Genomic DNA, 17,102 nt, shown 5'->3' with positions numbered 1-17,102 from the left:
AAAAGAAATACATAATTTATATAAAAATAAATTTCATAAATAAGTTGAGTGGTGTGTATATAGTTACCTTAGACAAGTTGTTTCTCTTGTTGTTCCTTAGACAAGTTGTTTCTCTTGCTGGAGGGACACAATGCCTGACCAGCATAGGCAAGAACACACACTAAATGGTTAGCTTGCTATAGGTTATTTGTCCCTTCAGCCCTATTGTAAACTGAGCTAGCAGCATGTCCCAGGTCTATACAGACAGCTTGCACCCTAATCAAATGAATCAAGCCAAAGCAGCTAAGTGAAGCAAGCTTTTAATACACCTTCAACGTACAAAATACTGTACAGTATAAAGAAAGAACTAGAAAACTAGAGCTTCAAGTAATAAAAACTGCAAGTTTCATTTCCCTGAAATGTACAGAATACAAAAGTACAAGGTATGAAACTGCCCAGGCTGCTGCTGCTCAGAGGGAGAGAAACTCTCCTTGCAGATTCTGCAACCTTGAGAGAGAGGATATCACAGCTGCTGTGTAAACTACAAGTCGGCTTCACCAGCCAGGACCTACCAACGTGAAGTCTGGTAGTTTTAGAGTGGCAGGATCACAGCTGAATCCCAGTTGCTTAAGAACCAGCTACTGAAAAGGGGAGATTCTTCATTCTGACTGAGGTTCACAGGCCTGTGCAGTAGGTGCCAGGGTCTTTAACTCAGATTAACCAGTAGCACAATCAGTTGAGCTGCAAGGGTAGATGCTCAGGTGCTGCACCTTCTGTAAAAGTTAAAATATCCTTTCAAACATGTCTAGGACAGTATTTAATTCATCCTAATTAAACTGCTCACAGCACCCCCAAGTGCTAGTTTTGATCCTACCATAGCAGTGATCAGCTGTAGCCCCTGGAAGAGGAAGAGTAGCACATGCTCCCTTCTGGGTAAGTGTTAATTTGTGACTAGGTGCAAGCAGCGTTTAAGCTGCTTTTTGATCTGTGTCCCTGGCTAACCTTCAGTGAAAGCTGCTTTCAGTTCCATTCCTCCATGTCAGCCAGTTGAGGAAGGAAGATAGTTTGTTCTGAATTACTGTTTTCAGATCCAGCATTACTGGCACATCTCAAAGCTGCCACTACTCATTCCTCCATGCACAAGCAGCGGGTACCCTTAGCACCTTTGGGATACCCCCCTCTGGACATATACCTCCAGAGCTGCCCCACAGGTTAGGCAAATGGATTATCAGTTTTGCCATGATCTCTCTCAAGCTTCATAAGTAAGTTCCATACCTTTGATTTCAGTGTGGGCTGTAGAAGAGCCATTTAGCTGTCCTTCTCTAGGCAGACCTGGGGAACAGAGAAAATACCATTTAAGAAATGTTATTTGGTATGGCTACAGCCAACTAGAACCCCAGGAAACAAAACCTGAAGCAGTGAAGAACCCAAGGGAACTCAACATTTCCTGTTCCTGCTGTGGTAGTGCCCCCCAGTGCAAGAGTGAGGGAAGGAGTGGTTTGGAAGTTGCACCTTGGAAGGGAAGGATCAATCTTACATCTCAAATATAGACCTGAAAGGTACTGTAGGTTGCATGAGCAGCCACCATTCACACTGGGAGCTCACATGTAGAATTCACAACTACAAAAGGTGACCAGTAAAGGAAACTATTTGGCTTGTGCCTCTGGTGTTTTGATGGCTAAAGGCCTGAGCTACTTTCAAACAATCTGCTTTCCCCTTAGAAATGGAGGTCCTGTGTCTAGACTGCCAGCATGACTGGAGAGCTAGAGAACAGAAGCACCCAGAGAGAGACAGCTGAGTTGTTGGAAGGGAAAAGGGCTTGTTACAGAAGGGGGCAATACACTGCATTGTTTCTGTAAGCAGAGCTCATTACATCATCCCTGCCCCTCTCCTGGGGTACCACCCTCCCATGCCTGCCGACTTCAGGGATTCCCTGCACACCTCCATGCCAGGAGCTCTGTGGGCCCAGCCATTCCCCCTTCCTCACCATGCTTCTCTTCCCCCATCATTATTTCCTGTCTCTAGGGGAAATAAGTCAGGGTGGCAACATTTTAAACTATTAGACAACAGGCAGAGCTGGTATGGGGGTGTTCTGCTGGAAGGTGGTAATGGCTGCCCCACGTGATTCTTTGATTTCTAGACAACTAGACATACAAACACCATGAAGTTGAGTGTCGGGCATTGCTTTGCTCAGGCAATGAACTTCAGGGACTAACAAGCTTCTCCTCCCCACCGGAATGTTGGAGACTCAACCACACTCTTCAACCATGCTCTTTGAGCATAAATCAGACTTGCCAGCTATCCTCCAGCAAGTCAGTTCCTTTCCCTGATAGTTCTAAAAGGTAAATGCAAAAAGCCCAAAATTTGGCCTTTTATACATCACAGCATCAGCGAGAGACACAAGCTGGTTTATTTTAAGTCATTTGCAGGTCAAGCAATCCAGCTGCAGGAATGTTCCATCACTCATTTTACTGAAGGTGTAGAGTGGAGGAAAAAGACGACTGCTATAAAACAAACTAGAAATCATGTTTGATGTGTAAGAGGAACGGTACCCAAGCAACAGCATCAAAACAACTTACTGTAGTTACATTTAACCAGGACTAAAGTGAAACCAGACCCCAACTGCATTACTTCAGCTGAATAATTTGGGGAGAACAAGTGATTCAATGAGTAATAAAAATGTGAAAAAGGTACAGATTATGCCAAAGGAATAATCTTCAGTAATTCAAATCTTCTGTTAACTGGTATTTTAGTGTCGCCAAGGGAGTAGAGAAAGGGGCAGTAATATCTGAATGAGATTCAAGGCTGAGAATGGGTAGCTTGGGCTTTACCATTATAAAAAAACCCTCAGAGCTTGTAAACTGTCATATTTAAACACAGAAGCCCTTGGCTGAAGTGGCTTGGAGCGATGAGGTGATGCATGCCAGGGTGTGGTGCATTACTATTCACCACAGAGCCCATCACTCCATGTACCTGTTCGATCCCGTGTGGAGATCTCACTGGTTAGCCTCTCAAAGTAGTCAGGTAAGTCTGCATATTCATTTCCATATGAAATGACTTTAATCCCTTTATCCAGCATGTTTTCACGGAGCTTCTTAAACTCATCCACATCTCCCCTCTGCACAAGCATGAAGTGTTCCAGGTCCGACTTGTGCTTCACAGCTTCTAGGAAAAGGGCCTGAAACGTGGTGTCATCAACAGTCCTGCCACAGCCCAGGAACAAGAATGATTTGTTTTCATACAGCTTCTGGATCTCCCCCTTTAAAAATAAAGATAAAAAGTATCTTAGCAGTTTGGGCAGGTTTTATTGCAGCCTTCACAATGTGCAAGTTACACACTAGTTGGCTTTTAGATCCCAGGCTCCTTACAATTATTTGAATTAGGAACGCTAACAATAAACTGAACTATCCCATGGCAACTCACCCATTCATCCTAAACACAGATTCACCCTAAACTCTCAGGATAGAGTCCCCCATCTTGTAAGTATGGCCTACCTTCTTTGTGCCCAGGTGTATACATTTAGCCATATTAAAATGCATATTAGTTGCTTGCACCCATCTTACCAAGCGCTCCAGATTGCTCTGTGTCAGTGACCTGTCCTCTTCGTTATTTACTAATCCCCTAATTTGTGTGTCATTGCAAATTTTTGTTTTCTGCCAGGTCATTAATAAAAATGTTACTAATGTAGGGCCAAGAACCAACCCCTGCAGAACCCCCTAGAAACACACCTGCTGAACCATAATTCCCCAGTTACAATGACCTATCAGTTAGCCAGCTTTTAATCCACTTAATGTGTGCCATGTTAGTTTTATATAGTACTAGTTTACTGAAAATGTCATGCAGTACCAAGTCAAATGCCTTACGTAAGTCTATTACATCAACACTATTACCTCCATCCACCAAACCTGATATTTTGATGACGTTACAAGTTAGTTGGACAGGATCCATTTCCATATACCTATGTTGACTGGCATTAATTATATTACCATCTTAATTCTTTATTAATCAAGTCCTGTATCGGCTGCTCCATTATCTTGCCTGGGATCAATGTCTGACTGACAGGCCTATAATCACCCAGGTCATCCCGTTTGCCCTTTTTAAGCCACATTAGCTTTCTTCCACTCTTCTGGAACGAATTTAGGAAGGTCGGCTTTAGTAGCCTGAGAAGTTTGATCAAGAGGGGGGTTTCTGGATGTTTCTGTACCCTGTAACTGAACATCCTATTCTAAGTATATTCTAGTCTCACACTAAGGACAGTGTTCAACGACACACAAGATCTATAGATATTTACATGCAATTGCCAGGAGGTAGAAAACATTGATTTTATCCATAGGTCCCACCAATCCTACCTCCAGGCAGAGAAGATTCAGTCTCTCAGGGTAACTATCATATCAGCAGAAAGTCAACACCAAGTCTGCCATGAACAACAAGTGACAGTGAAAATGGAAACACTCCACCTCTCAATACAGTCTGAGTCTTGCCCCTTTCAAGGCAACATTTTTGAACTCCATGAAATCTGAACCTTATGCTGAAGCAGAAATATTAGCTGGAAAAGCCAGCCCCATTACCCCCAAAAGATGAAGGGAAAAGCCAAACAAGCACAAGACCGTAGATAAGCAAAGCATTCTCAGCTTAGGCGTCTTGGGGGGGGGGGGGGGGGGGCACAAGCAGGCTGAAGCTCACCATAACTTCTGTATTGCGCAGCACATTCTGATACCCAGCTGGATGAAGCACTATTCCACTGGGGTTTGTGTAAACTCCATGGATATGCAAGACACTGAGCTTCCTTTTTTCTTGCGCCCACTCCAGCACCTGCACAAAATAAACACAGCCTGGGGAATATCAGCAAGAAGTGCCCATCCGTTTGGGTTCCTGGGCAAGACAGAAGTTAGTGGGGGCAGAGTGGGCCATTACTTGAGGTCTTCATTTGCCAAATCTCACATTCCAGGAATTAAACTGTTAAGGAACATTCCTGAAACTCTGGAGGAGGAGGAGGAGATGCAGAGACATCCCAGTGCATGTGGAGAAAACAAACCCAAATCATCTTCAAGGCATCTAAACCACAGGAGGCCAGTGCTTATCCAAAGCCCATCAAGGGTCAGCTTGGGCCATTTCTCCATAGGGGAACCAGATGCTCTTCCCAAGCTCCTCACTGCAGGTCTTGCAGTCATCATTTTTCAGTAATTGCTTCACGTTATTAACAGCGTGTAGCTTTTCAGGAGCATACTGAATTTCAGTCTATTTGAAAAGTTAGCTTCTCCTTCATGTCCCTACTCTCATGAGTTCCGGATACAGCTTGTCACACCTCAGACTAAAATGGTGCCACAATGCTCATTTGCACCAGAGGTTCAGTTGTTTGTCCTGGTCACCCACTGTTGATAGGAAGAGGTGGAATCCTGATTCAGAACTCAGCAAGGAAAGGATAAAACAAGCTGACATTTTAATATGCATTTCTCTTAAATCTACAAGTTTATTCTATTTCCAATCTAGACTCAAAACAGTTTTGAGAAAGCTTAACAGTTTAGCCTTTGTATGCTACAACAAAAAATCCTTATCACATTTTCATAGTTTCTAACCATGTTTGCAAATTCATTCCTATACACCTCATCTCCTTATTTAATCCTGCCACGACTGAGAATGCTACATTTGTATCATTGCAAATATATCCAACAGTACAGACTAGGACAGGGGTAGGCAACCTATGGCACGTGTGCCGAAGGCGGCATGCGAGCTGATTTTCAATGGCACTCACACTGCCCAGGTCCTGGCCACCGGTCCGGGGGGCTCTGCATTTTAATTTAATTTTAAATTAAGCTTCTTAAACATTTTAAAAACCTTATTTACTTTACACGCAACACTAGTTTGGCTATATATTACAGACTTATAGAAAGAGACCTTCTAAAAACATTAAAATGTATGACTGGCACGCGAAACCTTAAATTAGAGTGAATAAATGAAGACTCGGCACACCACTTCTGAAAGGTTGCCGACCCCTGGACTAGGAGGTCATGTCGGAGACTGGAGTTTAGAAATGTGATTGAACTGTGGTATATTTTACTTAGTCCTAATGGGGGGGGGGGGGGGGGTGTGTGTGTGTGGAAGAATCACTAACTACTCACACTATTTCTATAGCCCCTGCAGCGTGCTTGGCACTTTATGGACAGTATGGAGAGCTGATTCTTGCCCAAGATCTAAACTGACAATGTAAGGATCAGGAATAGGATGCAGAGCGCCAAGTGACAGTGGTGGAATTTAGAATGTGCTGTTGGTTAAAGTAATATAAAGTTAGGATTTTCTGTCTATTGGGTGACTGATCCATCATGGGAAGAACTAGGGATCAGAAACCTTGTGGGGGAAGCAAGGAGGGACTTGGAGGAGAGTTCTGACATGGCAAAGTGGATCAGGGATGGGGTCCAGGAAAAGGGGTGGGCTACATGGAAGAAAGTAGAGATTACAGGAAGATGACAAGAAGCCACATGGTGGATGCGAGAAGGAAAGGAGACAAAAACAGAAGAGTAGATGGGTTAATTGAAGGTTATGGCCCTGTGTGCATTATATATTCTAGAATGTACCCCAAAAGGAATATGTTTTATCTAAAAAGACTGATCAGATTTGTTTGGGGTGTATAGCTTCCCGCATAGTTCAAAATCTTAAAGCCAAGTCCCACCTGGAGTCAAATAAAGCTGGGAGTACATTGGCAACTGCAAGCCAGGAGTCCTAACAACAGATCAAAGCAGTACGAAAGCTGTTAAAGATGCCTGGAGGCTTCTCCTGAGTCACAAGGATGTCCGCCAGCAATCACGGCATTTCTAAGGATCGACATTTGGGACGCAAAGAACTTGAAGGATGCACTGCTCTTACCAACCCCTCTCCCAGAGGCACTTAAATGTACAACACTAAAGATGATCCAGCCAGGTGTATTTTATCTACCACTATAAATTGATGTCAGTGTCAATCGCATGACATTTCACATAGGTGCAGGATGTTCTACCACCACTGACCTATGACTTGTGTGAACAAAGAGCAGAATGTTTAGCCTGGCTGACACACTTTTTACCTTTTTTTCATCAGTAAGGTCGAGAGATTCAAGCTGTTTCCCTTGGTCTGCTGCATACAGTTCCAGCAGGTTATCAAAGTTCGTGGTTAATACGAGTGCTCCATTTTCCATTAAGCGAAGCACAGACTGAAGCAGCTGTTTCCCAGAATCTTCCATTTTAGACTCCAGGTCATCAAACACCTCGTATAAACAGTCTTTGAAAAATGTGGAGCGGACATTGCTAGTGCGCTGTGGAGGGAATCAAACAAACCAAAGTCAGAGTTGGGAATTTGATTTCCTGTAGCACTTTTCATACACTGGGGACGAGGGCAGTAAACAAACCTACATACATAGCCTAAAGCGCTTTGCCAAGCAATGAGTTAGCGGGGGGCACAGATTATGTGTAAGGCAAACAGAGCAGCAGTTGTGTGATCAGGAAAGAGCTTTCAGGTTACAGAGTGCAAGGCTGCATTAACAGCAGAGATGGAATGTCGGCCAGGACACCAAACTCATCATCTGCCCGTCCAGGCATGTCTAATACATTCATCGCTCGGAGCCAGAAGCAAGGCACCCTGCTCTTTCCTTCAAGTACAGTGGGATCTTTACTGTCTACTGAACACACAGGCAGGCAGAAGGGATCTAGATTGAATCATTCAAAATAGAACACTTAACTGCAGCACCTCTAGTGCTGCCCTTTGGTGGCAGCAGCAAGGAGGAGCACAAGGCCTGAGGTTGGATCTGAACCCACAACCCCAGAAATAAGACCAGTGGCAGCCAGGCCTCCCCAAAACCCGTAACTCAGAAGCACGTTCTTCCCCAAACAATACATCCTCAGGGCTACCCCCTGCAGCCGCACCACCTTTGAGACCATGCTTACCCGTAAATCACTAAGGAAAAAACAACATTTTCTCTCTCCCGCAGTGCAAAAATAGGCTGCTAAGGGAGCAGGTACTTTCTGCAATACAGCTATGTAAGGAAACAGCATATAGAGCAAGTTGATCTCCACAGACAAACTGGCATCTGAGCCCCCAACATCATGACATTCTGGGCCAGAGCCATCAAGCTAATATGACTGAGGAGCCAGACTGGTTTGGTGCCTTGATCCTGGCACACTAAGTGGTGGGAGCAGCCACTTCATGCAACTCTCTCAAACCGGAGGTTGCCCCAAGGACAGGCCCAGGACCACTGGATGGGTTTCAGAGAGAGCAATACCCAGCTTTGACTGGAAGCTCCAGCCAGGCCCAGTGGGGGCAATGGCTGGGGAGAATCCTTGGCCACCCCCTTGCTCTCAAAGCCACATTCTACACATTGAAGTTGATGAATCCTGCTGCATGTGCTCACTCACCGGAGATAGTTTCTGGATAAGGTCATGGGCAACATGAACAAGGTTCTTATCTTCTTGGAGACATTTCTGAAACTTTCTGCTCTCCTCCTCTTCAAGAAGATCAAAGTCAATAGCAGCATCCAGCAGGGCCTGGATTAACCCTTTCCAAGACTTCAGTGCTGGAACTTTAGGAGCTACTGCTGCACTGATCCCTGTCCCAATTACCAGAACAAGTTCCTGGGGCTTTTTGGTTTTAAGGCTTGGCAACAGTTTTCTGGAATGAGGTAAGAGAGAAGCACATTTGTGCTGACATAAATGAGTGTCCCAAATGCACACACGGGTCACAGAACTTAGAGGAGACAATGGACAAGGCTGAAGGGGTTGGCATGCAGGAAGTGACAGAGTTCCCTCAAAAGGCAATGCACAGTTCTACAGGCCAGTAACAGCCAGCTATAGGTATGAGATATTCACAGTTTGGTCCTTTACCAGCCCTGTTAAGGCAAAATGCCCCATCACCCTGGCCAATTTCTAAAGCAGAGTAAGTCAAGTAACTTTAGTTGCAGGACAGCAGAGATCCTGGCAATTGGCCCCATCTAGAAATGCAGGTTAGAAGGATGGCTGGATTTTAGGTGAGCCACGAAAAGGAGCAGAGTCAAAGCTTGGACCACGCAGAGTCTTATAGAGGGACTGTCTGCCCGCCCACCCCCTTACTTTGTTGGCGGTGTTCCTCTACTATGTTTTAAGTCATATTTTACCAACACCCTATTGAATTACCATCACTGGTGATAACACACTAACTACAGCGGGGTTTACCCAGCAGGGGAGCCTAGAGTGTTTCACGTAATACCGAGAGAATGAGCAAAGAGAAGCAGGCCAAATACAAAAGGAACACAATCTGTAAACTCTTGACACTCGGCAAGGATGGGAAGTAAATACAGAGATACCTAGGGTACATTTACACTGCAACCTCCCCCTCCACAGCAAGTCTCAGGCCAACTAACTCGGCCTTGGGTTATGGCGTTTAAAATAGCGGTGCAGACATTCCTGCTTGGGATCAAGCCCGGGCTCTGAGAACCTCCCCCCTCAACAGGTCTCACAGCATGAGCAGGAACATCTACACTGCAATTTTTAGCTCAGTAGCGCAGGCCCAAGTTGGCTGATCCAGGCTCTGAGACTTGCTGCCGCGGGGTTTTGGGTTTTGCAGTGTAGACATTCCCATAGTCAGTGCCTGTGTCTCAATGCAGGTTCTGTACCAAGCTGTGGGGGTACAGCAGTAGATTGGCCTGAAAGCTCGTTAGAGATCCGCACAGTCCCATGTGCTAGCTGCCATTTGAGAAAACAACTGTTTGATCCTTTGGTTTGTGCAGTATGTGTTAATGGTTGCTATTGCAAATCTGGCTCTATTCGGTTTATTCAGAAAATTCAGGGGATTAATTCTGAACCCCAATTCTCCCCCATCATCTACAAAAGAAACAAGCTTTCCCTAATAATATGGGAGTGAAATGTTAACCAGACCTTGTTATATTTTCAGAATCCTGTTGGTTGAAATCCTGAGTATCAGAGCATGAGCCAAGCAAAGTGACGATTCTAAGCAATAACAGGATCTCAGGAAAGAGATTCCGTTCCCACACTGATAAGCAGTAGGCATTTCTATCATTGCATTCCTAGCAAGCAAACCTACACTCCCAGCTTCCTCTCTGTTCATTTTAAAATTCAGCAGGGTGGAGGAAAAACAAACTTTTTTTCCCCACAAAGAGTTAAAGACCTGGATATTTTTATTGTTATTTAAATAAAGTTTTATTTCACCCACTCTCCTGCCTTCTCACAGACAATAAATAAGTCAGGTTAGTTGAATACACTTCCTCCAACAGCTCTTCAGACAGACACTTTTCCACAGAACCAACCCAGAGAGAACACTGAGTGCTGGCTAATATCTAAGCATCCTCCAGCATGATAGGGAGTTAAAGAAACTGAAGCAAAGCAGATGCCCTTTTCTGCTTTGAAAGGGGACAAGTCCTGGGGATTTTCTTAATCTTAACTCCCTTGTCCTACAGGTTAAATCACCACAAGAAACAGGATGGACTGAATTAAACCAAGGCAACTTAAATCACCAAGTGGAAAGCCTCAATTTGGTACATATTTTTGCTACCCAGTAATGAGCTACATTAGGGGGTCACGAGGTTATACTTGGGGGAGTCGCGAGCTGTCAACCTCCACCCCAAACCCTGCTTTGCCTCCAGCATTTATAATGGTGTTAAATATATAAAAAAGTGTTTTTAATTTATTGGGGGGAAAGGGGGGAGTCCGCACTCAGAGGTGTGCTATGTGAAAGGGGTCACCAGTACAAAAGTTTGAGAACCACTGAGCTATATGATGATGTCTCCTGAAGTCAGAGGTCAGGTCCCAACATCTGTGATAACTTCCCCAGTCTCTTGCACCCAGTAGCATAGCCCCTGGGTCTCTCACAGGATCAAGCCTTTAATACAGTACAAGAGCTATTGTTCCATATTTATAAAGCTTTACCTCCACGGTTAGATTCCGCCCCCCTCCCCCGAGTCCTCCTTTATATAGAACAGCAGCCTTTCACTCCATTTTTGATAGAGGCTCGTGGAGTCAGTATATTTATTTTTTATTTAAAATGTTTTAAGAGATTATAATAAGTAGACTAACATATTTTGTATTAAATTCAGATTTTAAACAGGTTTAGTTTCAAAAAGAATGTAATTAAAATAAAATCGGATTTATATCAAAAATATAATTTATATAAAATCTGATCCCCCCCCCCCCCAAACAGATTTTTATCCACATAGATAAGAAAACAGTGGTTATAATGGATTGTTGAAGACAGCATACATTGTCAGACAAGCATTGGAATGATCACGGAGTCTTAGTGCCAGATGTCACACCCCTTTCTAAAATGAGTGCAGGGTCATGGAAAAAAAGCTCTCATCATTTGCCTCTTACTAATATTTCAATGTCAATGTAGTACAAGTAAGTTTACCTGGGCTTTTTTGCAGGTGGTATTCCATCCAATGACGTGTCTTTATCCAAGTTCACACTCACTGTAGAAGCCATCCAGTTTCTGTAGCAGACAAATTTACAATAAGCAAAATTAATGGGTCTGGAGCAGTCTAAATAACTAACTTTGTAAAGGAAGAAGAAATATTTAGTTCTCATCACTTTTTGGCTAAGGATTGCACTATTCTGGACTCTGCACTTCAGCTCCAACCTAGTTGCTCATCTTTACTGAGCCAAATACTTATTTGTAATGAAGTTTTGCAAAGTATCCAGGAGCCTATTCTAATGGATGCTGAGCACAAACAGTTTCAAACTCCCCATTAACTAGCATATCCTCTCAGAAGCTTAAAAATAAGAATTCCTTACCAGCTCCCCACTAACATTTTTCACCCAGGTTCAATAGCTGAAATTAATTTGGTTTTAAAAAGCATCCATAATCATTGTGCCACTGCATTATCACTCCTGAGGCCAGCCTGACACTGGGATCGCCTCTTCCCCCCTGCAGCTGTGCAGCAGACCTCCCCCAAGACACTAGCATTGGCCTCAAGGCAATACCTCAATTCTAGTCAAACACCTTCATTTTACCTTGCCCACTCATCTTGGTTTGTTGGCCTGCATCCTTGGGCAATGTTGGCACCTCTCTGAGAACAAACTTGCTGCTCCAGGGCCAGCAGGAGTAAGCACAAAAGATTTCTGTTGACTTTCCAAAAGAGGCTAGTGTGGATTTATTTTTGTTCTTCAGTGATGCGTAAATGATCATATTCATTATATAGATCTAGACTTCAGAAGATTTTTCGTGCTGACAATTTAAACGTCAAATTACCTGAAACTCTTTGTCAATACCCCTTCAAATGAAATCCTTGGTCAGGAGAATTGCCAGTATATTTCTCCTATTACTAAGTCAGCCCCTCCGGAACAAGCCTGTTCCAAGGGGAAGAGAGGGTATATCTCAGTCTCTACTGCCTACTCAGTCCTAGGCCATCTCAAAGGGGCCAGCAAGATTCTAATTTGTGCTAAATGTGGTGGTCATTTGTGTGACATGGAAGTCCGTTCAGTAGCAACTAGCCTGAGACCAGAATTTATTTTACACAGGGCCATTCAACCTGGGCCAGATCTGAACAAATGATCTACAGGGGAGTAGTCCCCTGAGTCAACAAACAGCTTTTAAGGCAGATTGTATTTTAGGGTAAAAACTCAGTGCCCTCTTAATATTAGTGGCTGTAAATTGGGGGGACTGAACTTAATGTCTTCTGCATCTTAACTTCATGGTCCCAATTCCGTTTTAGTAACACTGACACAAACCCAACGAGAGCAAACAGTGCTAAACGTTTTCCCCACAGCAGTATAATACAAGTGTGACCAACTTGGATTTTCTGTAGTTTACAAAACAAGAAAAATAAAACTTTGCTCCTATATCCTGTTTTGAAGATGTCTTTCAAATTCCAGCCCTTCAGGAATTTTAATAGCCAAGTGATAATCTTTTTGAAAATAAGATAGCTAAATAAAGTGGTGGGAAAGTGTGTTTTCAGGTACCTAGGAAATTTATAGTTTTAAATTTTTCCTACAAGTATGCAACCTACAAATCCATTTCAAACACTGCTGGCTAATTTCCATGCACACCCTGGTAATGCAGCTGTGTTGTATGCAATACTGGGGTCTGTATTAACAGTGTCATTGGTTTCCAGAACTAGAACGATGCTCATTTACAGCTTACACTGACAAAGCACATTTAATGGTGATCAGGAAAAGCCTACTGCAGGCTCCCACTGATGCATGCACCTGACTTGCATCAGTGTCCAACAGGAATTACTAGGATGCAAAGAAGGGAGAACACATATTTTTAGAATTCTATTAGCAAAAAAACAGCCTTCACCATGAGCCAGCATGTTCAGCAACCTTACGTTTACATCCACTGAACACACACACACACACACTATGACACACCTTTAGGCAGTGTGAGCTAGCATGCTCTGCTCTAGAGAAATTCAGTAGGGTAGAGACTTTGGTGATTGGCTTCACGGCACACTCTGGAGGGCAGGGACTCTTACTTGCCTAGCCACTACAATGGCAGAATTACACTGATTCAGAGAGTACCAGTCTTTTGGAAACCTCAGCCAGCCAGTTCCGGTTGATTTCATTTAATGTTGCAGAAAGCTACAATCATTACATTCAGCCTGTATTGATAGACTTAATTTTATTTCAGTGACACATTTAAATAAAGCTGTTCTTTGCAATAGAATCTATCAGTGTTGTTGAGGGTTTCTTAACATACACAAAGATGAAAGAATATTAAGTGCTACTATCCACATTAATATGATTAAAGATCTGTTAGCAGGGATAATGGCATTTTTGAGAACATTAAAACACGCAGTGAAATCTATAGTGGCACCATATACAGGTGAAGTCACTGTCACTCATCTCCATCTTCAGCTCCACACAGCATTGTAGGGAGGGAACCATCCTGCACAGGCACCAACATAGACCGGATGGTCCAACAGGTCTCATTTCTAACTTACATTACATATCCCTGCAGCATGGCAGTTTCTTCATCACCATCATCATCTCTTCCTGTCCCTGAGCCATCACGTTCTCAGCTGCAGGGCAGAAAGTATCCCATGGGACAGGCGGTCCCCTAATCACCTCTAAAACAGATCACTGCATCTTACCGCACTGACTGGAGAACAAAGATGGAGAGTCCAGGGGTTCAGCCCACAGACCTGACACTGTGACCCAGGATGATTTGGGGGCGTGGGAGTGCAGAAGAGACTATATTTGCTAAGTGCAGTTCCCAAGCTTCTGGCAAGTAAAACTCAGACGTTAAGGCCAGAAGGGACCCTCGCAATGATCCAGTCTGACCTCCTACACATTGCAGGCCAAGTTATCAGTGTGGCCTGCAATGTGAGATCATCATGAGTACTGTTTACAGAACTCAAAATACACCCTGGATTTCGTCCCACATGCTGATATAGTATGTGCAAGCTGTGCCTCTTGAAGGCCTCAGATGGCCTTTACTAGTATCCTCTTTTTGGCAGGGGGTACTCACTTCTAAGAAGTTTTGATCTTCTGCATCGGATTACTTCTTTTCTGCAGTACGCTGATCACCACAACACTTGTACATACCTGTGAGTGTACAAAATGAAAATAATTTCACCTCATTCCTTCTGACTCAATACATTTTTGTGTGAACTACTCCTATTTCCAGAAAGGGCATACAGGGAAAAGCAATTTCCCCGCAAAATATTAGTTCTGACATGATCCAGGTCAGTGATTGTTCCCCTAGGGAACATTTTATCATACAGGTTAATTCTTTCAATGCACCACTACTTTTCCTTTCAGGTGACTGCCAAGTACTTTCTGACACCTGAATCAAACAGTTCGCTTTGGCAGTTCTTCATTATCCCAGTTTTTGGGAAGCCACCTGAAATCCTTTAGAGGGACAAAACAACGTACAGCACCACACTTGGCAAGATCTGAGAAAAGAAACAGCAGCCTTGCTCGTATTGTTTGGGGGCTTGTCAATTTTAGTTAAGCACCCTAAGGCAAGGCTCAGTCAAAAATATGAGTTGGGTATTAACTCAGACATTTTGCAAGGGGAAAGTAGGAACAAAAACAACTGCTACAGGGAACTGTGACAAGTAGGAAGAGAAAAGGATAAGAGAACTCAAGGCTTCCAACATCTGCCTTTTGGAATCCCACTTAACAAATCTTTGCCCATGTTTAGCAATCTTCCATCTTTTTTGTACTCTAATTCCCCCCTTTTTTTTTTTTTTTTTAAATTAAAGGAGCTATGAAATAAACAAAATTAAGCCAAAAGATAATTAGGTTTAGGGGAAGTTATCAGAAGTATTTTGGGACTAAGTCATTTGAAGGGTAAAATTTTCAGAAGTAGTTATTATCTTCTAAAGTAAGAGTGAAAAAACTTAGTCAAACTCAGTCCAAAAGCAGCTGTTTCTTTTCTCAGAGTAAGCTATCCCTTAGTTATTTCTGATCATTCTAACTCCCGCTAACAGAAAAACTGCTCACAGAACCATTTGGAAGCAGGTCAATCACAGCACAAAGGTGTAAAGAAAGTATAACAATTTGTTTTGACATGAACTATCAGTGCTTAAGCATGAAACTCAGATAAAATCTAGCTGAAATATAAAATATTTTGCACATTCATATATGCAAAATCTCCTCAAGTCCACACTGAAAACAGGAATCACAGCCAAGTTTTTAAACTGACGTGAATAGTTATGTAGGCCACTTAAGCTTTCCAGAGACACTGTTCTAAGCCCAGGTAGCCTGCATAAGCTTCCAATTTCTTTAAAGAGAAACACCAAGGTAGTTTAGGAACAAAACATAAGTTTTTAATATTAGTTTCCCCTCATCATATATCAGGCAATTGACATTCAAATATCAAAACTGTTTATGGAGTTTGGATGCAAGCATTTCCCTGTACCGTTTGCAAACTCAAATTGTGCTTAACCATAGGAGTCAACATGAAACTGACTATAAACAAAAGTTAAACTAAATAGTTTTGTGTTTCACTGGGCCTGGAAAGTGTAAACAAACATAACTGGAGAAGTCAATTTTTTAAAGTGAATTTATGGTATGAATAAATAAATTTGGATTTTAACTTAACTGGACAATGTCTCTAAGTTATTGTCAGGAACTAGACCTTTCCATCACACTGAACCTCCCCTTATCGAAAACAAGAGAAATTATTCCTAGTCAGACCTCAGGAAAGAGTGCTTATATTTAAAGCATTAGCAGCAGTCAGGCTATTACTGGCAGGGATTACTGTTCTTAAGATCAAGGTTTTAATTCCAGAATCAAGAAATGTAAGTCTCCAGGTCATGTGCCAGGGCAAAATGGCTGCTCTCCAGGGGGGATGGAGCTGAGAGAAAATGAGCATCTTTTGGGCCAGGTTATTAGGCATTGGCATTATACAGCGCCTGACAACTGCATTGTGGAGAAGGCTGCAGAGGGGAGTCTTACACTAGCTGGTATTGCTGTGAATGGCAGCCCAATGAAGAACAAAAGTGAAGAGAAAATGGAGAATAGCAACACGCAGATAAAAAACAATTGTTCATTCTTCCTGCTTCCTGAAACATCCCAGTTTATGCTACAGTAACTTTGGAGACTGTGAGCATCAAGCTCTTAAGGTTTCTTGGCTCCAGAATCCTATTCTCCCATCATAAGACTATCCCTCTTCTATGGAGGGAGGGAAGACCAAAAGCATTTTTCAGATGGTTTGACTAAGTCAATTTTTTTCCCCCCACAATGGAGAAAGTCAGTTCATATTTATCTTGTGATAACTAGTTCCTGTTGATCTTATTCCTGGAGTGAAAATCTGAGCTCTTTATTCTGACAGCTCTGTACGATGCTGAATGCAGGTTAGAAAAGGTTTTTAAGATAATGTGAAGTGACTTACCCTTTGATTTGAAATGAGTGTGCAGAGTCAAGAGATAATTGAACACCCACTATGTGCAACCAAAGTGATTTGTAAAATGGATCATCCTTAAATCTACTCAAATGTCATCTAAAACTGTATAAAACCTACACAAACAATAAATCCATAACACTTAGACAAGACGCAATCAGTGAGACCAAGTACGGGTCAGACAGCTGTGCAAAAGCATTCAAATTAGAAGAATGAGGGTACAACTACAGCAAAACCAAATGCTTCAACACAAACAATACAGGCAGTCTCACAGCTATTCTACACATGAGGACACCGAGGCACAGAAAAATTATGTGGCT

General features: G+C 42.9%; 1 protein-coding gene across 1 annotated transcript in view; it reads right to left on the bottom strand.

Annotated features, from left to right (window-relative positions):
- Window positions 1–285: 285 nt before the first annotated feature.
- The window catches only part of FAM118B (family with sequence similarity 118 member B), a 30,957-nt gene continuing 14,140 nt past the window's right edge, over window positions 286–17,102 (bottom strand). Inside the window, exons 3-10 of the mRNA XM_065417149.1 lie at window positions 14,401–14,477; window positions 11,341–11,421; window positions 8,361–8,613; window positions 7,037–7,264; window positions 4,663–4,791; window positions 2,953–3,238; window positions 1,255–1,311; window positions 286–752 (exon numbers count right to left, since the gene is read on the bottom strand). Of these exons, the coding sequence (XP_065273221.1) occupies window positions 712–752; window positions 1,255–1,311; window positions 2,953–3,238; window positions 4,663–4,791; window positions 7,037–7,264; window positions 8,361–8,613; window positions 11,341–11,414 (1,068 nt within the window). The 5' untranslated portion in view covers window positions 11,415–11,421; window positions 14,401–14,477 and the 3' untranslated portion in view covers window positions 286–711. The remainder of the gene's footprint in view (window positions 753–1,254; window positions 1,312–2,952; window positions 3,239–4,662; window positions 4,792–7,036; window positions 7,265–8,360; window positions 8,614–11,340; window positions 11,422–14,400; window positions 14,478–17,102) is intronic.

The sequence above is a fragment of the Emys orbicularis genome, chromosome 15, assembly GCF_028017835.1.
Source record: "Emys orbicularis isolate rEmyOrb1 chromosome 15, rEmyOrb1.hap1, whole genome shotgun sequence".
Lineage (NCBI taxonomy): Eukaryota > Metazoa > Chordata > Testudines > Emydidae > Emys > Emys orbicularis.
The sequence above is the reverse complement of the archived record's forward strand: the minus strand, read 5'-3'. Positions and strand labels throughout refer to the sequence as shown.